At 41.5% G+C, this 21,738-nt stretch overlaps 1 protein-coding gene across 1 annotated transcript in view; it reads right to left on the bottom strand.

Moving 5' to 3' along the window:
* The window catches only part of LOC125101552 (protein PBMUCL2-like), a 32,656-nt gene extending 11,393 nt beyond the window's left edge, over positions 1-21,263 (bottom strand). Inside the window, 4 exon segments of the mRNA XM_047731968.1 lie at positions 18,560-18,963; positions 19,345-19,562; positions 19,713-19,779; positions 21,065-21,263. Coding sequence (XP_047587924.1) covers positions 18,560-18,963; positions 19,345-19,562; positions 19,713-19,779; positions 21,065-21,263 — 888 coding nt within the window.
* Positions 21,264-21,738: the final 475 nt, after the last annotated feature.

The following is a 21,738-nucleotide window of genomic DNA, read 5'->3' as shown; positions in this document are numbered from 1 at the left end:
CAAGCATGACTTGAAGGATGCAGTCACAGCCACTCTGTTTCATTCTCCACTGTTTCCCTACTTGCTCAGTGGGACCAGTTTTCCCTGTTCCAACATGGAAATATGGACAGTATTAAAGCTTTTCTGAGGTATGTTCCTTCTATCACAACACTGGAGAGTTTTAAACAAGAAAGGATGCTGTACTTTGTTAAATGCTTTTTCTGCGTCTAATGAGAGGATCATATGTTTTATTTATTTATTTATTTATTTTAAAAAATATTTTATTTATTTATTTGACAGAGAGAGATCACAAGTAGACAGAGAGGCAGGCAGAGAGACAGAGAGAGGGAAGCAGGCTCCCTGCTGAGCAGAGAGCCCGATGCAGGACTCAATCCCAGGACCCTGAGATCATGACCTGAGCCGAAGGCAGAGGTTAACCCTGGCACCCCTGTTGTTTTATTAATGTGGTGTATCACATTGATTGCTTTGTGGATGTTGAACCGCCCTTGCAGCCGAGGAATAAATCCCACTTGGTCATGGTGAATAATCCTTTTAACGAACCCTTGGATCCTATTAGCCAGTAACTTGGCAAGAATTTTTGCATCCATGTTCACAGGGATGTTGGCCTGTAATTATTTTTGGTGGGGTCTTTGTCTGGTTTTGGGATCAAGGTAATGCTGGCCTCATAGAATGAGTTTGGGAGTTTTGGGCATATCATCATTTAATTGACTATTTTTCTTTTCTTTTCTCTTCTTTTCTTTCTTTTTTTTTTGACTGGTTTTTTTTTTTTTCTTAATATTGCATGAAATAATATGTTTGCCAGCTAATGGGGTCTTAGATTTAGTGAAAAATTGTATTTTTTTATGGACATATCCTGTGCCTCAGCCCTCAGCAAGTGCAAGATGAGGAGTGAGCTGGTGTGTGACCTGTCAGGCAAACCAGCTTCCTCTGAGGCACTTGGAAGTAGGCAGTTTTCAAGAGGTGCTCTCTCTCAGAGGGAGGCTATCCAGCCATTGCCACTAGAGGGCTCATCAAGACGTTCCATTCTGCAGAGCAAAGGAAACCATCAAGGAAATGAAAAGGCAACCTACTGAATGGGAAATATTGACAAACCATATATCTGATAAGAGGTTAATATCCAAAATATGTAAATAACTCATGTAATTCAGTAGCAGAAAACAAACAATCCAGTTAAAAATGGGCAGAGATTCTGAATAGACTTTTTTCTAGAGAAGACGCAAGGATGGCCAACATGTACATGAAAAGATGCTCAACATCACTAATCATGAGACATCAGGGATATGCAAATCAAAACCACAATGAGACATGACTTCATACCTTTTAGAATGGCTAAAATGAAAAGAAATAACAAGTGTTGGCAATGACTTGAGGAAAAGGGGACCCTTGTTTCACTGTTGCTGGGAAGATAAACTGGTGCAGCCAGTAGAGAGGTTCTTCAAAATATTAAAAATAGAACTACCATATGATCCAGCAATTCCACTTCAGGGTGTTTATTCAAAGGAAAGGAAAACACTGGGCACCTGGGTGGCTCAGTCCTTTCAGTGTCCAGGGATAGAGTCCCATGTCAGACTTGCTGCTCAGCGGGGAGTCTGCTTCTCCCTCTGCCCCTTCCCCAACACTCATGTACCTTTTTTCTCTCTCTTTCTCTCACAAAATAAATAAATAAAATATTTTATAGAAAAAGCATGATAACACTACGTTGAAAAGATATATAAACCCATATGTTTATTGCAGCATTGTTTACAGTAACCAAGATATGGAAGCAACCTAAGTGTCCACCAACAGAAGAATGGAAAAAGAAGTTGTGGTGTAGGGGCGCCTGGGTAGCTCGGTGGTTTAAGCCTCTGCCTTCAGCTCAGGTCATGATCTCAGGGTTCTGGGATCGAGCCCCACATAGGGGTCCCCACATAGGGACTCTCTGCTCGGCCGGGGGCCCGCTTCTCCCTTCTCTCTGCCTGCCTCTCTGTCTACTTGTGATCTCTCTCTCTGTCAAATAAATAAATAAAAATTAAAAAAAAGAAGTTGTGGTGTATAATGCAATGGAATATTATTCAGCCATAAAAAGAAGGAAGTCCTGCCATTGAGACAACATGGATGAACTTCAAGGGCATTATAGGCCAGGTAGAGAAAAACAAATGTCATATGATCTCACTTATATGTGAAATCTAAAAACAAAACAAAAGGTGAACTCAAAGATACAGAGAACAAATTTGTGGTTGCCAGAGTCCAAGGGGTAGGTGAAATGGATGAAGGTGGCCCAAAGGTACCAACTTCCAGTTATAAAACAAGTCCAAACAGCACCATGACTATAACACTGTATATTTGAAAGTTGCTATGACAATACATCTTAAAAGTTCTCAACACAAGAAAAATGTGTAACTGTGTGTGGTGATGGATGTTAACCAGATTTATTGTGGTGATCATTTCACAATCTATACAAGTATGAAAACTAATATCATGTTATATGTCAATTATATCTCAATTTTTAAAACCCATTTCTTCAGGAAGATACAGGTAGTCCAGGAATCTCTCTTCTGTCCAGGCCATTTGTTGCCATGGGTGCTATTTCTGTAGTTTCTTTGACATTTGACCATCATTGTGTTCCTCCCCATTACCTCTTCTCCCATGCTGAATATAGATTCTAATTAAATCTTCATCCATATCAATTTAACAACTTAACCATATCCAAAGTCTTCTAGTAGCCATTTTTCTAAAGATTTTATTTATTTATTTATTTATTTGAGAGAGAGAGAGAGAAAGACAGAGATACTGAGAGAAAGCATGAACAGGGAGGAAAGGGAGAGAGAGAAGCAGGATCCCTGCTGAGTAAGGAGCCAAAAGCAGAGCTCAATTCCAGGACCCTGGGATCATGACCTGAAGTAAAGGCAGATGCTTAACTGACTGAGCCACCCAGGTGCCCCTTTAGCAGCCATTTTTCATCAGCTCTAACATTCATGGTATTTATTTGACTTTACTAGTGAGTTGGGTTTTTTTGTTTTGTTTTGTTTTGTTTTGTTTTTTAACTAATCTCTATGTCCAGTGCAGGGTTTGAACTCACAATCCTGAGATCAAGAGTTGCATGCTCTACCAGCTGAGCCAGCCAGGTACCCCATGAGTTCTGTTTTTTAAAATAGTTATAGTCTCTGTGATCCAGTATCCAACACTGTATTGTGCCTCAGCTTCCTTTATAAATCAGGTATCAACTGCCAGCAGCTAGACACAAGCAGTGCATAGTAATAAAAATGAGAAAGAATTGGTCAGCTGTGGTCTCAGCATGAATGCCTCTGCTCAGGGGTGCATTTGTAACTTACCTTCCTTGTATGGTTACATTACTGATGATAAACGTCATTACTGCAATGTCTTGAATTTCCCAAAGAGGGTGTGGAACACTAAGGCATTTCACAACTTTTACATCTACATGACAGACATGTCCATTAGCTTCCACCAGCTATCTTGATGGTAGAAATTGCTTTATGGCTTTCCACTATGTCCTCCAGAGCCACACATAGTAACTTGTGTATGTATACTCAGTCAAGACCTGATGGATAGCTAAACAGATCATCACATTCCACCTTCCCATATGTAGAGTACAGAAGTTAAAAAACACTCCTGGGTAGAGAAAATCACAAATACCTTAGAGCCATCTTGATTTGGGGCTGCCTCAAAAACTTCATGTGGAGTCCTGAGCAACTGGAGTGACTCTTCTTGTGTTGAGTCCAATTTCTCTCAAGAATGGGATCTGAGGGGCACCTGGGTGGCTCAGTGGGTTAAAGCCTCTGCCTTCGGTTCAGGTCATGATCCCAGAGTCCTGGGATCGAGCCCCACATGGGGCTCTCTGCTCAACGGGGAGCCTGCTTCCTCTTCTCTCTCTCTCGGCCTGCCTCTCTGCCTACTTGTGATCTCCATCTGTCAAATAAATAAATAAAATTAAAAAAAAAAAAAGAATGGTATCTGAGATGCTGCAAATATTTTTAAGAGCAGAACACACTATTCAAGGCAAATATAAACTGTAAATGTCAAAACTGATGACACCTTTCCTACCATCCTTTGTACACACAATGATGGCTCTTTTGTCGTGTGTGTCCACAACTCCTTTTTCAGCTAGGGATCCTTAGGAATGGGGACTATGTCTGGTTTCTCTTGCTTTGCTCAAACCTAAAACTGATAAAAGGAAAGATCCAAGGGCCTCTCATCATAAGCCTAAAGGAGGATTTTTATGAGGAGGATGCCTCTTGAAAGCATCACTTGAAACTGTTGTTGTTGTTCATCACTTGAAACTCAGCTCTAATGAGGTAAAAAGCAAACGCCCCTGGAGCCAGAAGACCTGAGGTTCACTCCACCCAATTCTGCCCTGCTGTACCACTTACCATTCATATGAAGGGGGGGCAATTTATTTAATTTCTCTGAGCCTCAGTCTGTGTTTCTAAGACAGGATGATTTTCCCATGTCACAGAGTTGATATGAGGATCAAAAAAGACAACACATGTGAAAGTAGCAAAAATGCCCAGAAATATGTCATAAATTCCAGGTCAGTTATCTCTTTCTCTGAAAAGCTTTCTTGGGTTTGCAATGGTGGAGGGATGCCCCTCATTTGGGCTCCACAGCAATATTTACCTCTATTATAACACTTAGCACATTATACTGTAATTGGTGGTTTTCTTTTCTTTTTAAAGTTTTCATTTAAATTTCTGTTAGGGGGCACCTGGATGGCTCAGTCGGTTAAGTGTCTCACCTTTTTTTTTTTTTAATTTTAATTTTTTAATTTTTTTCAGATTTTATTTATTATTTGACAGACAGAGATCACAAGTAGGCAGAGAGGCAGGCAGAGAGAGGAGGAAGGGAAGCAGGCTCCCTGCTGAGCAGAGAGCCCAATGTGGGGTTTGATCCCAGGACCCTGGGATCATGACCTGAGCCGAAGGCAGAGGCTTTAACCCACTGAGCCACCCAGGCACCCCCCGCCCTTTTTTAAAGATTTTATTTATTTTACTTGAGAGAGAGGGGGGAGAGAACACAAGCAGGGGTAGCAGCAGAGGGAGAGGGAGAAGCAGGCTCCCCACTGAGCAGGGAACTGGACACAGGGCTCAATCCCAGGACCCCAGGATCATGACCTGAGCCAAAGGTAGATGCTTAAGTGACCGAGCCACCTAGGTCCCCAAGCATCTGACTCTTGATTTCCACTCAGGTCATGATCTCATGGTTGTGAGATTGAGCCCTGTGTTGGGCTCTACACTGGCCATGGAGCCCGCTTGAGTTTCTCTCTCTTCCCCTCCCTCTGTTCTTCCCCACTTCTTTCTCTTTCTAAAACAAATTAAAAAATAAAAATAGATAAATTCTGGTTAGTTAACCTACAGTGTGATATTAGTTTCAGATGTACAATATGGTGATTCAATATAGCTATTCATACATCACCCAGTGCTCATCACAAGTGTACTCCTTAATCCCCATCACCTATTTCACCCATCCTCCTACCCCCTCTTCCCTCTGGTAACCATTAGTTTGTGCTTTATAGTTAAGACTCTGTTTCTTGGGATGCCTGGGTGGCTCAGTCAGTTAAGTGTCTGCCTTCAGCTCAGGCGATGATCCTAGAGTCCTAGAATCGAGTCCTGCATCGGGCTCCTTGCTTGGCAGGGAGCCTGCTTCTCCCTCTGCCTGCTCTGCCTGCTCTTCCCCCTGCTTGTGCTCTCTCTCTCTCTCTAACTCAGTGTTAAATAAATAAATAAAATCTTAAAAAATATATATCTGTTTCTCGGTTTGCCTCTCTCTTTTATTCTCCTTTGCTTATTTGTTTCTTAAATTCTACCTATGAGTGAAATCATATGGTATTTGTCTTTCTCTGACTGACTTATTAGAAATAAGCATAATGCTCTCTAGCTCCAACCATGTCATTGCAAATGGCAAGATTTCATTCTTTTTTATGGCTGAGTAATATGTGTGTGTGTGTGTGTGTGTGTGTGTGTGTGAGAGAGAGAGAGAGAGAGAGAAATATCTCACATCTTCTTTATCCATTCATCAATCAATGGACATTTGGCCATTTCCATAATTTGGCTATTATAGATAATGCTGTTATAAATATTGGGGTGCATGTGTTCCTTCAAATCAGTATTTTTTTAATCCTTTGGGTAAATACCTCGTAGTGCAATTGCTAGATCATAGGGTGATTCTATTTTTAACTTTTTTTAACTGCATATTTTATTTTTTTTAATTTACATATACTGTATTATTAGCTCCAGGGGTACAGGTCTGTGAATCGCCAGGATTACACACTCCACAGCACTCACCATAGCACATACCCTCCCCAGTATCCATAACCCCACCACCCTCTCCCTACCCCTCTCCCCCTGGCAACCCTCAGTTTTTTTGTGAGATTAAGAGTCTCTTATGGTTTGTCTCCCTCCCAATCCCATCTTGTTTAATTTATTCTTTTCCTACCTCCTAAACCCCCCACATTGCATCTCCACTTCCTCATATCAGGGAGATCATATGATAATTGTCTTTCTCCGACTGACTTATTTTGCTCAGCATAATACCCTCTAGTTCTATCCACGTCATTGCAAATGGCAAGATTTCATTTCTTTTGATGGCTGCATAGTATTCCATTGTGTATATATACCACATCTTCTTTATCCATTCATCTGTTGATGGACATCTAGGTTCTTTCCATAGTTCGGCTATTGTGGACATTGCTGCTATAAACATTCGGGTGCAAGTGCCCCTTCAGATCACTACGTTTTATCTTTAGGGTAAATACCCAGTAGTGCCATTGCTGGGTCATAGGGTAGCTCTATTTTCAACTTTTTGAGGAACCTCCATGCTGTTTTCCAGAGCGGTTGCACCAGCTTGCATTCCCACCAACAGTGTAGGAAGGTTCCCCTTTCTCTGCATCCTTGCCAGCATCTGTCATTTCCTGAATTGTTAATTTTAGCCATTCTGACTGGTGTGAGGTGGTATCTCATTGTGGTTTTGATTTGTATTTCCCCGATGCTGAGTGATGTGGAGCACTTTTTCATATGTCTGTTGGCCATCTGGATGTCTTCTTTACAGAAATGTCTGTTCATGTCCTCTGCACATTTCTTTCTTTTTTTTTTATTTGACAGAAGAGAAAGAGAGATCCCAAGTAGGCAGAGAGGCAGGCAGAATGGGGGGGGGGGGGAAGCAGGCTCCCTGCTGAGCAGAGAACCCAATGAGGGGCTTGATCCCAGGACCCTGAGATCATGACCTGAGCAGAAGGCAGAGGCTTAACCCACTGAGCCACCCAGGTGCCCCTTCTGCCCATTTCTTGATTGGATTATTTGTTCTTTGGGTGTTGAGTTTGAAAAGTTCTTTATAGATTTTGGATACTAGACCTTTATCTGATACGTCGTTTGCAAATATCTTTTCCCATTCTGTCAGTTTTCTTTTGGTTTTGTTAACTGTTTCCTTTGCTGTGCAAAAGCTTTTGATCTTGATGAAGTCCCAATAGTTCATTTTTGACCTTGCTTCCTTTGCCTTTGGCGATGTTTCTAGGAAGAAGTTGCTGCAGCTGAGGTCGAAGAGGTTGCTGCCTGTGTTCTCCTCAAGGATTTTGATGGATTCCTTTCTCACATTGAGGTCCTTCATCCATTTGGAGTCTATTTTCATGTGTGGTGTAAGAAAATGGTCCAGTTTCATTTTTCTGCATGTGGCTGTCCAATTTTCCCAACACCATTTGTTGAAGAGACTGTCTTTATTCCATTGGACATTCTTTCCTGCTTTGTCAAAGATTAGTTGGCCATAGAGTTGAGGGTCTATTTCTGGGCTCTCTGTTCTGTTCCGTTGATCTATGTGTCTGTTTTTGTGCCAGTACCATACTGTCTTGATGATGACAGCTTTGTAATAGAGCTTGAAGTCTGGAATGGTGATGCCACCAACTTAGGCTTTCTTTTTCAATATTCCTCTAGCTATTTGAGGTCTTTTCTGGTTCCATGCAAATTTTAGGGTTATTTGTTCCATTTCTTTGAAAAAAATGGATGGTATTTTGATAGGGATTGCAGTAAATGTGTAGACTGCTCTAGGAAGCATAGACATCTTCACAATATTTGTTATTCCAATCCATGAGCATGGAACATTTTTCCATTTCTTTGTGTCTTCCTCAATTTCTTTCATGAGTGCTTTATAGTTTCCTGAGTATAGATTCTTTGCTTCTTTGATTAGGTTTATTCCTAGGTATCTTACGGTTTCAGGTGCAATTGTAAATGGGATTGACTCCTTAATTTCTCTTTCTTCTGTCTTGTTGTTGGTGTAAAGAAATGCAACTGATTTCTGCACATTGATTTTTTATCCTGACACTTTATTGAATTCCTGTACAAGTTCTAGCAGATTTGGAGTAGAGTCTTTTGGGTTTTCCACATATAGTATCATATCATCTGCAAAGAGTGAGAGTTTGACTTCTTTGCAGATTCAGATGCCTTTAATTTCTTTTTGTTGTATGATTGCTGAGGCTAGGACTTCTAGTACTATGTTGAATAGCAGTGGTGATAATGGACATCCATGCTGTTTTCCTGACTTTAGCAGAAAAGCTCTCAGTTTTTCTCCATTGAGAATGATATTTGCAGTGGGTTATTCATAGATGGCTTTGATCATATTAAAGTATGTATCCTCTATCCCTACACTTTGCAGAGTTTTGATCAGGAAAGGATGTTATACTTTGTCAAATGCTTTTTCAGCATGTATTGAGAGTATCATATAGTTCTTGTTCTTTCTTTTATTAATGTATTGTATCACATTGATTGATTTGTGGATGTTGAACCAACCTTGCAGCTCTGGAATAAATCCCACTTGGTCATGGTGAATAATCCTTTTACTGTTGGATCCTATTGGCTAGTATTTTGGTGAGAATTTTCACATCTGTGTTCATCAGGGATGTTGGTCTGTAATTCTCTTTTTTGATGGGGTTTTTGTCTGGTTTTGGGATCAAGGTAATGTTGGCCTCATAAAATGAGTTTGGAAGTTTTCCTTCCATTTCTATTTCTTGGAACACTTTCAGGAGAATAGGTATTAATTCTTCTTTAAATGTTTGTTAGAATTCCCCTAGGAAGCCATCTGGCCCTGGGCTCTTGTTTGTTGGGATATTTTTGATGACTGCTTCAATCTCCTTACTGGTTATGCGTCTGTTCAGGTTTTCTATTTCTTCCTGGTTCAGTTGTGGTAGTTTATATGTCTCTAGGAATGCATCCATTTCTTCTAGATTGTTAAATTTGCTGGTGTATAGTTGCTCATAATATGTTCCTATAATTGTTTGTATTTCTTTGGTGTTGGTTGTGATCTCTCCTCTTTCATTCATTATTTTATTGATTTGCATCCTTTCTCTCTCTCTCTCTCTCTTTTTTTTTTTTTTTTTTTTGATAAGTCTGGCCAGGAGTTTTTCAATCTTATTAATTCTCTCAAAGAACCAGCTCCTAGTTTCGTTGATTTGTTCTATTGTTTTTTTGGTTTCTATTTCATTGATTTCTGCTCTGATCTTCTGCTGGGTTTAGGCTTTCTTTGTTGTTCTTTCTCCAGCTCCTTTAGGTGTAGGGTTAGGTTGTGTATTTGAGACCTTTCTTGTTTCTTGAGAAAGGCTTGTACCCTATATATTTTCCTCTCGGGACTGCCTTTGCTGTGTCCCACAGATTTTGAACCGTTGTGTTTCCATTATCATTTGTTCCCATGAATTTTTTCAATTCTTCTTTAATTTCTTGGTTCACCCATTCATTCTTTAGTAGGATGCTCTTTAGTCTCCATGTATTTGGATTCTTTCCAAATTTCCCCTTGTGATTGAGTTCTAGCTTCAGAGCATTGTGGTCTGAAAATATGCAGGGAATGATCCCAATCTTTTGATACTGGTTAAGACCTGATTTATGACCCAGGATGTGATCTATTCTGGAGAATGTTCCATGTGCACTAGAGAAGAATGTGTATTCTGCTGTTTTGGGATGGAATGTTCTGAATATATCTGTGATGTCCATCTGGTCCAGTGTGTCATTTAAGGCCTTAATTTCCTTGTTGTGTTTTGTTTGTATGATCTTTCCATTTCAGTGAGGGGCGGGTGTTAAAGTCCCCTACTATTAGTGTATTATTGTCCGTGTGTTTCCTTGATTTTGTTATTAATTGGTTTATGTAGTTGGCTGCTCCCAACTTAGGGGCATAAGTATTTAAAATTGTTAGATCTTCTTGTTGGACAAATCCTTTGAGTATGATATAGTGTCCTTCCTCATCTCTTACTATAGTCTTTGGCTTAAAATCTAATTGATCTGATATAAGGTTTGCTACCCCAGCTTTCTTTTGATGTCCATTAGCATGGTAAAATGTTTTCCACTCCCTCACTTTAAATCTGGTGGTATCTTTGGGTCTAAAATGAGTTTCTTGTAAACAGCATATTGATGGGTTTTGGTTTTTTATCCATTCTGATACCCTATGTCTTTTGATTGGGGCATTTAGCCCATTTACATTCAGGGTAACTATTGACAGATATGAATTTAGTGCCATTGTATTGCCTGTAAGGTGACTGTTACTGTATTTTGTATCTATTCCTTTCTGGTCTACTACTTTAAGGCTCTCTCTTTGCTTAGAGGACCCCTTTCAATATTTACTGTAGAGCTGGTTTGGTGTTTACAAATTCTTTTAGTTTTTGTTTGTCCTGGAAGCTTTTTAATCTCTCCTATTTTCTTTGCCAGCCTAGCTGGATAAAGTATTCTTGGCTGCATGTTTTTCTCATTTAGTGCTCTGAATATATCATGCCAGTTCTTTCTGGCCTGCCTGGTCTCTGTGGATAAGTCTGTTGCCAATCCAGTATTTTTACCATTGTATGTTAGAGACTTCTTGTCCCAGGCTGCTTTCAGGATTTTCTCTTTGTCTCTAAGATTTGTAAATTTTACTATTAGATGATGGGCGTGGACCTATTCTTATTGATTTTGAGGGGGTTTCTCTGTGTCTCCTGGATTTTGATGCTTTTTCCCTTTGCCATATGAGGGAAATTCTCTACAATAATTCTCTCCAATATATCTTCTGCTCTCCTCTCTCTTTCTTCTTCTTCTGGAATCCCAATTATTCTAATGTTGTTTCATCTTATGGTATTACTTATCTCTCTGATTCTCCCCTCATGGTCCAGTAGTTGATTGTCTCTCTTTTGCTCAGCTTCTCTATTCTTTGTCATTTGGTCTTCTATATCACTAATTCTCTCTTCTGCCTCATTTTCCTAACAGTAAGAACCTCCATTTTTTATTGCACCTCATTGATAGCTTTTTTTATTTCAACTTGGTTAGATTTTGGTTCTTTTGTTTCCCCAGAAAGGGCTTTTATTTCTCCAGACAGGTTTCTCTAATATCTTCCATGCCTTTTTCGAGCCTGGCTAGCACCTTGAGAATCGTCATTCTGAACTCTAGAGCTGACATATTACCAATGTCCATATTGATTAGGTCCCCAGTCTTCGGTACTGCCTCTTGTACTTTTTTTGTGTGTGTGGTGAGTTTTTATGCCTTGTTATTTTTTTCAGATAAGAATATATGAAGGAGCAAATAAAATACTAAAAGGGTGGCAATGGCCCCAGTAAAATATGCTTTATCCAAATCAGAAGAGACCCAAATCATGGGGGGGGGGGGGGAAGAAATGGGGTAAAAATAAGTTCAGAAAAAAAATTTTTTAAATAAAAAAAGAAAAAATATTAAAAAGAAGAAATATATATATTAGACGGGTGAATAAAACAGGGTCACCCACTTAATTTGGGGAGTATTTTGGTCTCTTAGAAGAAACTACCTCCCAAAATTTTAAAGAATGAAAAACATATATAAGGCTAAACACGATGAAGGAATGGAATATGACTATAAAGATGAAAAAAAAATTTTAATTTCCAAAAAGGGAGTTGATAAAATAAGTTGGTTGGGAGAATAACGAAAAAGAAAGTGGAGAGAATTTGCTCAGACTGGAGACTAGAGCAAAGCCCTGTGCTAGATTTAGGGTATATTTTGATCTATTAGAAGAAGTTGTATCCCACATTTTTTTAGGAGAAAAAAACCCATGTGTATACAAAAAATAAAGTTAGATACAACGAAGGATAAAATACGACTATAATAATGAAGTTTCAAAAAATATTTTTTTGAAAGGTATTGTTAAGATAAACTAGTTAAAAAACGTTAAAAGAGGGGCACCTGGTGGCTCAGTGGGTTAAGCCTCTGCCTTCGGCTCAGGTCGTGATCTCAGGGTCCTGAGATCGAGCTCTGCATCGGTCTCTCTGCTCAGCGGGGAGCCTGCTTCCCCCCTCTCTCTGCCTGCCTTTCTGCCTACTTGTGATCTCTGTCAAATAAATAAATAAAATCTTTAAAAAAAAAAGTTAAAAGAGGAAAGGGTAAAAGTTAAAAAAAATTAGCGAAGAAAAAATAAGTTTAAAAATAATTAACTTTGCAATACTAAAGAATCATGGGGAGAAAGCCATGAATTCCATGCTTTGCTTTCTCCTCCTCTGGAATTCTGCTCTTCTCCTTAGTAAGTGAACTTGGTCATGGATGGTTTTCTTGCTGATCTTCTTGGGGAGGGGCCTGTTGTAGTGATTCTCAAGTGTCTTTGCCCGAGGCGGAATTGCCCCACCCTTACCAGGGGTCAGGCTAAGTAATCTGCTAAGGTTAGCTTTCGGGGGCTTTTGTTCCCTGAACGCTTTCCGTAGAGTTCCGGAGGACGGGAATGAAAATGGCAGCTCCCAATCTCCGGCCCGGAGGAGCCGAGAGCTCAGGGCCCCGCTCCTCAGTGAACCCTCAGAGAAAAGCGCTCAATCACTCCTGTCTCCCTGGCCTCCGGCTGCGCTCCAAGCTTACCCAGCCTGTGACCAAGCATCTCTGTCTCTGGCACACAGCCCTGCCTGGAGTCTCTGAGCCCTGCAGATCCCTGAACTCTTCCAGGGGTGTCTCCCCGGATCTTGTGGGGTCCTTGCTCACAGAGCAGTGGCCTGTGCCACGGATCATGATAAGGTAACCCCGAGTTGCGAGCTCACTCCTCAGCTCTGTCTCTGTAGCCAGCTTCCCTGCTCTAATACCTGCGTGCTCTGCAACACTCAGACACCCCTGACCCTTCTGTGACCCTGCGGGACCTGAGACCACGCTGTTCCCGCGTGGGCTTCCCCCCAGTTTAGCCTGTGGAGTGATGTCTTTCTGTGGAGCAGACTGTTAAAAGTTCTGATTTTGTGCTCTGTTGCTCCACTGCTTGCTGGGAGCCGGCCCCTCCCGCCGTGGTCTATTTTCCCATCACTTTGGATTCACTTCTCCGCCTTTCAGAAAGTGGTTGATTTTCTGTTTCTAGAATTGCTGCTCTTCTTCTCTTCAATCTCCTGTTGGATTTGTAGGTGTTTGGAATGGTTTGATAAGCTAGATAGCTGATCTCCTGCTACCTGATGTCGTCTCAGCCTGCTACTTCTCTGTCATCTTGACTCCTCCCCCCAAACTTTTTTTTATTATGTTATGTTAGACACCATACAGAACATCATTAGCTTCTGATGTAGTATTAACTTTTTGAAGAAACTCCATACTGTTTTCTAGAGTGGCTATACCTGTTTGCCTTCCCAACAATTTGTTGATTTTCTTTTCTTTGAGGCCAGGGTTATGTTGTTCACATCTGTTAGTCTGCCATCTTTGTTCTCAAAAGAATTCCCAGCACATACTAGATGCTTATAAAGGAATTTTAATTTGTTTCCAAACAAGGTGAAAACTGAAGAAATAACACCAAAAGAAAGTATACTTTCATTTATTTATTCCAAAATAAATAATCAAATCTAGGATGATACTGAATTCAATATGCACCACATGTCCCACTAAGAAAGAAAAAGTGCCACCAACTAAACTATGACATGCCATCAGTGGTAAGACACTTTTCCATTTTAAACTCCATTTTAAACTATATGCAATGGGGGGAAATGTGCATTTTAGGATTAATGAAGCACAGTGATTACTGAATGCTTAATCTTTCCATGTATTGCTCTCAAGACCCTTATTCTCAAAGAACTAAGATTCTAGTGAAAGGAGATAGAGAGGGGATAAATAAATTAAAACACAAGTAAAGATAAGTTCAGCTTGTGATCAGTTCCATAAAAGAAATAAATATAGAGAGACTACAGAGAGGACTTGTAGGTAAATCACAGGAATGGTCATGACTACATTTAAAAAACAATTATGTGTTCACTAAGTTATCAAACAATACTTCTGTAGGGGGGATGTTGAGTCACTATTGCTGGATAACTTCACAAGTATTCTTGTTTGCAAAGACAGGTGATGGGACCAGAATGTGCATTCACACACACTTTTATGAGGAGTGACTTGCCAAACCAGGCATAAATCCTGTTCAGGCACAATTCTGTAAGGTGTGTGCTTGCCTGGTCTTCTTAATCTGGGTAGCATAGTAACAGCATGTGCCAGTTGGGGTCAACTGGATTTGGTACCACTCCTAAACAATACCTAAAGAATTCTTCTCAACACTGGACTTTATAAAGAAAACAGGAGGATTAGCTGAGTGGGGCTGGACTCACATGAAGGGACAAGCTGTATATCTAAAGAGATGGCATGCATAGATACATACAATAAATCATAAGTGTCATAATGAGTATAATATGCTTTAGCACTTAGCCTAGAAAGGACCTACCGTGGTGTTTCCTGAAATGGGGGCCATGGTAGTCCACATGTTCTTTATGATATTTTAAAAGCATGTCATACCAGTTAGGATCCCATTTGGCTGGAATTACAGAATGCCATCTAACTAAGCTGCAGAACATTACTTGTCTCATATATGAAGGGTCTGGAGCAGCAACGAGGCCGCAGCAGCACCACCTGGGACCCAAATGATTTCTTTACTCCACTCTCAGCATTACAGCCTTCACCTTCTCATGTGTCTCCTCTTGGTCTCAGTACGCTTGCTGCATCTCTAGGTCTCATACTTATACTTCAGGTGGAAAGAAGAGTGAAGGCTGAAGGGGTGAAGTGTTTTCTCCTGGTCACACTCTGCCGTTTCATTTTAGGGGGAACATGGCCCCAGAGGCTTCTGCCTGCATTTCATTGGCCAGAACCATATCTCATCTCCACACTTGGCTGCAATGGACACTGGGAAATGGGAACATTGCCACCCAACACAAACTTGGGTTCCCCAAGTATGAAACAAAGAATGGAATTTGGATAGCAAATACGTATTTCTGCCACATATGTTTTCTTTAGGTGGCAATTTTTAAAATCCTCATAATGTAAGCATTTTCTGGATCCTATTATGACCGATGTAAAACCAACATAAAATTAATAAGCATGATCAGACTTTACAATTGTCATAGACTAACAAGAATAGAATGAGGACTGTCCTTTTTTTTTTTAAAGATTTTATTTATTTGACAGAGAGACACAGTGAGAGAGGAAACACAAGCAGGGGGAGTCGGAGAGGGAAAAGCAGGCTTCCTGCTGAGCAGGGAGCCTGATGTGGGGCTTGATTCCAGGAATCATGATCTGAGCCAAAGGCAGCCGCTTAACAGCTGAGCCACCCAGGCCCCCCAGAACAAGGACTGTCTTAACATTTTCAGAAATGACTGAATAAGTAACACATAATTATTTATTAAATAAGTTTTTTCATGTTAAAGATTGGAAGAGGCTCTGAGAAGTTAGGGAACTTGCTCCAACAGTACTGAGCTAGCTGGTGATGAATCTCTGAGTCTTTTAGCTTCTTGGTGCCCTAGTACACTGATAGACCAAACATATCCATGGTCATCTCTTAAAAATCGTCAGTGTTCCTGTCTGTGTTGAGCATTATCTAGTAAGCAATTTGTGTCTTACTCAAATTGTAGTGACAACACTTGAATAATAGCCATTATGTGAATTTTGGAAACAGACTTAAGCTAGAGTATAGTAATTTACTCTATGTTTCTGATTCTAGACCATAACACTATAATTCCATTATGAAAAGGTTGCAGTGATGCTGGCAATAGTGGCTGGGTGGGCAACAAACAATCAACCATCTTCAAATATCTTTACTCTTTGCTTTTTGTCCTAAACTCCTCAGGGAGCTGTTATCTTTGATACTTGGGCCTTGTCTGTGGTCTTAGTCATCTTAAGCATCATTTCTAGGCTTTTTCATGAAAGAAATTCTTTCCTGAGTGACTCATATAGGCATAGATATTCTACCAAGTCAGAGGTCAGATCAGACTTTGCCCTTCATGTCGCACTATGGCAGAGATGAAACTCAGTTATTTGCTACAGTGGCCTGTCCCTACTGTAGGTGCTCACTGGATATTTGTTGAATGACCAATTAGCTACATCTTATAAACATAATCCTTTGGCCTGGGTGTGGAGAGGACTTGGGAGTAGTACTCTTGAGAGACCAGAAAGCTATATTCTTCAAGTACACAGATTCAGATTTGGCAGACAGAAATGGTTAGAGTGTTTGCCCCATGTTGGGCACTCCACCATTTTGTTAAATGAATGAATTTAGATATGAGACCTACACAGAAAGACACAAACATTTACTTTATTTCTTTGATCAGAATTAATGAGTATCTCTTATACCTGAGTTGTGTCTGTCTCCCTCAAGTAGTTTTCATTACTAAACCTGGTAGATAGGTTAAGGCAATTTTCCTGAGGAAGCAACTATGGCCAGACAGAATTAGGGGATACTCAGAGCAGACAGGCAACCTTCTGGGTGTCCCTGATGTGCTTATTCCTAGAGCCAGCTAAGTTTCTCATCTAAAGCCCTTTCTCAGGGCTTGGGAATGGGGGAAAAGAGTGGAGGTCTGAGGACGCCTATCATGCTTCATGGTTTTGCAGAGACTGATGGCAGTCTAATTTGCTCTAGAACCCATTATAGTTACTGCCGGAATCCGCTTCATGGTGCACTCCAGTCCATGGCATGGGGAAAATAGATAACGCTGGTGGGTGGATTTAATGGCTGCAGGAAACAATTTTTCTAGAGGAGAAAAAAGTGGTTTAGTTTTAGGAGAGTTCCTCTCTTGTGGTGAGTTACCAAGCTCCTATTCCCAACTCTATGACTCCTTCCTAGGTTGCCATTTTCTTTAGAGCTTGACACTTACCTGTAGAGGTACATAATTTCCAAAAAATTTGAAGTCACATAGGAAAAATAAAACTACTTGGATAAATGGAATTAGAGGGTAAGATGAAAATATAGATAATTCTTATCTTTTAAACATTTTTTGGTTAAATGTTTATAACAATTAGCAAGTTTGAGAATACAAATTTTCCTCTTACTCCCTGTACTCTGAGTCTTTTGAACCATCTCTTGTTTTTAGTCTTTATAAGAAGTTAAGAAGGTGCCATCGCTAGTGACTGCTCTGTATCAGCTCTTAGAGGCCTGGGTTGGAGGGCAGAAACTATCCACCAACCTGGAGCAAGAGTGTCTGAATTTTCATAGTGATCCACATAATTAGAAATCCACTTGTTCGTGTAACACTGAAGTCAAGAGGGTCCTCCCTCTACCAGTAAATACTCAGTGTGACTCACATGTGTATCAAGTACTTATAGAGGCTATTATTCTTGTTTTCCTCTTGTAAGACATTCATCAGAATGTTCTAGTTTCATAGTGTGACATCAGAATGTTCTAGTTTCATAGTGTGATTCTGGTGGAATTAAACATGAACACCCCAACTGAATAATGCATTCTTTTCGGCTTACATCACACTTACAAATTGATCCCAAGCTATGGGTTTGCCTCTTGGGGCAGAGGTCAGTGCACAGTAGCATCAATGACCAAAAGACTTAATGAGGCTTAATGACCTGCGTGAGCTAGCTCCTCATGTAAGCTGCCACTTGTTAAGATTTCAATGGGAACTTAATTCTTAGGTCAGGATGGCCAAAGAGGACCAGCCCTTCCCTATCCAGCAGAAGGCAGACCTTGAAGGCTTAGGTCTTAGACCAAAAGTCAATACGAGCAAGCAACAAAGCTGGCATAGAGTCTTTATCTTCTCTTGTAGAAACAATGGGGCCCCTCAGAGGACAAAACATACCTAGAGCCCCGCTGTGAGAGCTCTCAGCAATTGTCTCTCCAATATAGAGTAGCCATGCTCATAAAAATCTACTCAAACCTGATTTTAAAAAATCTCCTGCAGAATTTCAGAGTGGGTGGTAATCAAAACAAAATAACATTGTTTTTGAGATGAGTGGGCCATTCAAAATGTTTCTATTTCATCCTTTCCTCTTACCACCAATTTCTTATATTTTTATGAAAATTTCTAAATTTTTATATCTATTTATACATAATGGTTTATGCCTTTTTCTAGCTCTCACCATGCCTTACTGTATTTGTGCTTTTATTTTCCTTTTTCTGTCTGCTTTATCTTCCTCCATACTCTCTTCCCCTTCCCTCTTTCTTTATGTCCCTCTCTGTCTCTAACACCTTACTCTCTTCCTTAGTTCTGTCCTCATTTTTTATGCTTCTTGCTCCTCTCCTTTCTCCCCATCTATCTCCCTCTGTCTTTCCAAAGCTTTATGTAGGTTTCCTCACCTCTGACAATTTATCATGCCTCAACTCCTCATGCCCACATCCTCTTCCTCAGACACCCTTTTTCCTATAATGACCTTCACATTCCTGGGCCAATACTCACCACAAAGAAGCCAAGTCCAACAAAGAGTGAAACTGCCACTGTGGTGGCGGCCAGGGAGATGAGGATGATTCCGATAGGTGTCAGCCGCCTAGTGGGTTTCACTGAGGTTACTGAATCTGTTCCCTTAGGGCGAGTGTCTGGATGTTTACTGGTGTAGTGTTTGGTGGTCCCCGGGTCTGCAGTAAAAGAGTCCTCAGTGGTCCCCACCTCTGCAGTGGTATGGTCATTGGTGGTCCCCAGGTCTGCAATGGTATGGTCCCTGGTGGTCCCCAGATCTGCAGTGGTATGGTCTGTGGTCTCCGGGTCCACAGTGGTATAGTCCTCGGTGGTCCCCGGGTCCGCAGTGGTATGGGCCTCAGTGGTCCCCATGTCTGCAGTGGTATGGTCCTCTGTGGTCCCTGGGTCTGCAGTGGGATAGTCCTCGGTGTTCCCCACGTCTGCAGTGGTATGGTCCTCGGTGGTCCCCACGTCTGCAGTGGTATGGTCCTCCGTGGTCCCCGGGTTGGCCATGGTATAGTCCTCTGTGTTTCCCATGTCTGCAGTAATGTAGTCCTCGGTGGTCCCCACGTTGGCAGTGGTGTAGTCCTCGGTGGTCCCCACGTTGGCAGTGGTGTAGTCCTCGGTGGTCCCTAGGTCTGCAGTGGTATAGTCCTCGGTGGTCCCTGGGTCTGTAGTGGTGTAGTCCTTGGTGGTCCCCAGATCTTCAGTGGTGTAGTCCTCTGCTGTGGTGTAGTCCTCGGTTGTCCCCACATTGGCAGTGGTGTAGTCCTCGGTGGTCCCCATGCTTGCAGTAGTGTAGTCCTCGGTGGTCCCCAGATCTGCTGTGGTATAGTCCTCGGTGGTTTCCAGGTCTGCAGTGCTGTAGTCCTCAGTGGTCCCTACGTCTACAGTGGTATAGTCCTCGGTGGTCCCTGGGTCTGCAGTGGTGTAGTCCTCAGTGGTCCCTACATCTGCAGTGCTATAGTCCTCAGTGGTCCCCAGGTCTGCAGTAGTGTAGTCCTCAGTGGTCCCCACATCTGCAGTGGTGTAGTCCTCTGCAGTAGTATAGTCCTCGGTGGTCCCCGCGTCTGCAGTGGTGTAGTCCTCAGAGGTCATAAGGGGTTCACTAGTGTAGTCCTCAGTGGAGCTTAGGCTCAGGTTATCACTGGTATATTTTTCTCTTGTCTGTGAGTCATCAGGGCTGCTCAGTGCGTTATTAGTGGAAACATTTTGGCTTGTTCCTACTCAAAAATAATCTCTTTTAATGTGGATCTTTGATAGCCTATCATCATCTGCTCTACTTAATAGTTTCAGTAGTTATCCTTCCCTTTTATATGGCCGGTCTCCCCATAAAATATGGTTGGACTTATTTAAGTTAAGGGTCATCTGGTTTTTTTAGGTTTAATTCTGATAAAACATATTCCACAAGGAATCCCTTGGCTCTACAATATGCAGTATCCAGAGCTAAGCCATAACCTTAGAATGTCTGTTTTCCAGCCTTTGGTTTTGCTTTCTGCAGTTCTGGTCTCTTTCTGTGGAACACTAAGCCTGGTTCTTTCTCCGCATCATTCCCCCCTCCCACTCCCATCCTCAGAGTTAGTAGTTCAGCAGATTGGATGTTCTTACTCCATGTTTGGATGTGTTGCCCCTCATCCAGTTATGTCTGGGGTAAACAAATGAGGCAGGAGATGTGATTCATATTAGAGATTAAATTCAGGTCATGGCTTGGTATATGATTTAGAATGAGACAGTTCCTGGTTCTATTCTGAAGCTGAAGTGGCAGGATTGGAAGCAGGTGAGATTCAAGTTGGTTTGGGGGTAGCATGACTCATGACGGATTGTGTGAGCTGATTGAGATTGACAGGGGCATAAGTAGAAGGAAGACATGAAGCCTCTGCACCTCCCACTGCCCCCACCTGCAGGGCATCAGGCCTGGGAGTATTTATTCATATGAATAAATGCAGTTTACATGGCATAAATTTTGGAATTTTGGGTCCTCTGTCCAAAAGAATTTCTTCCTCTCTGCTGCCGATTCCCAAAATTCTCTAATAAAGCTCACATCTTTTATTTTTAAGAATTAAAATTCTTAAATTAAGAATTAAATAGGATTTAATGGGATTAAATTTAATAGGATTAAATATTTAGTAGAATTTAAATAGGAAAACTTAAATAAAGTATAAATGATCAAAAGCAGATCATTTCCTTAAAAGATGGTATGAGATGGAGCACCTGGATGGCTCAGTCATTAAACATCTGCCTTCAGCTTGGGTCGTGTTCCCAGGGTCCTGGGATCGAGCTCCACATCGGGCTCCCTGCTCAGTGGAAAGCCTACTTCTCCCTCTTCCACTTCCCCTACTTGTGTTCCCTCTCTTGCTGTCCCTCTCTCTGTCAAATAAGTAAATAACATCTTAAAAAAAAAAAGAGGGTGTGAAAAAGAGAATGAACAGGACCCTGGGAACCCTGCTTCCCTGTGACAGAAGGTTGGGGGCAGATAGCAGGGTCCGGAACTTCTCAAAGTTCATTCACTTATTCCATAGCTTTGCTTAAGACTGGCCCTGCCTGAGTCCTAGGATGATTTTTCTCCATAGATCCCAACCCCCCCATTTCTGAAGGCCCTGAGGAGCTTTTCATATTCTCCAAAGTTAATTCACTCACCCAATTCTGAACCCCCAAGTAGAAGGAGTAGCAGGAGAAGGGATGTGGCAGAGCAGTTTCTTCTTTTCATCTCAAGAGAATTCACATGGGCTGGAAGCCAGGGTGCTTTTTCCTCCCTCCTTCCCTCTACTATATCTCTTTTCTTTTTAAGCCTGCAGTGGCTGTGGAATTTATATATACTGCTGCCTAGGGAATCCAGGACTCCCTGTCTTCCTTCTTGCAGGGAGGAGCAGGCTGCCCCATTACTCTCTGTCAATCAAGGGAAAAAGTCTCTAATAGAGTGGAGTGGCAGGGAGGAAGAGAAATCTTACAGGTGCAAACAGGGCCCAGAGCCCAGATTTGAACAGTAACAGGATATCAAAGCTTATTGGCATGAGTGGCATCACTTTTTGGTGCGGAACCCTGGGTGAGAGCTGGTCTCCACACAATGTCTCTGTGCTCAGAGAGGGCTTCTTGTCCACAGGTGGTAGTGATAAGGTGGGGGGTAGGCAACGAGTGTATAAGCCATGTCTGCTTGGGGACTAGTGCATGGTGACAGGAGAGCT

Source organism: Lutra lutra, chromosome 6 (assembly GCF_902655055.1).
Source record: "Lutra lutra chromosome 6, mLutLut1.2, whole genome shotgun sequence".
Lineage (NCBI taxonomy): Eukaryota > Metazoa > Chordata > Mammalia > Carnivora > Mustelidae > Lutra > Lutra lutra.
The sequence above is the reverse complement of the archived record's forward strand: the minus strand, read 5'-3'. Positions and strand labels throughout refer to the sequence as shown.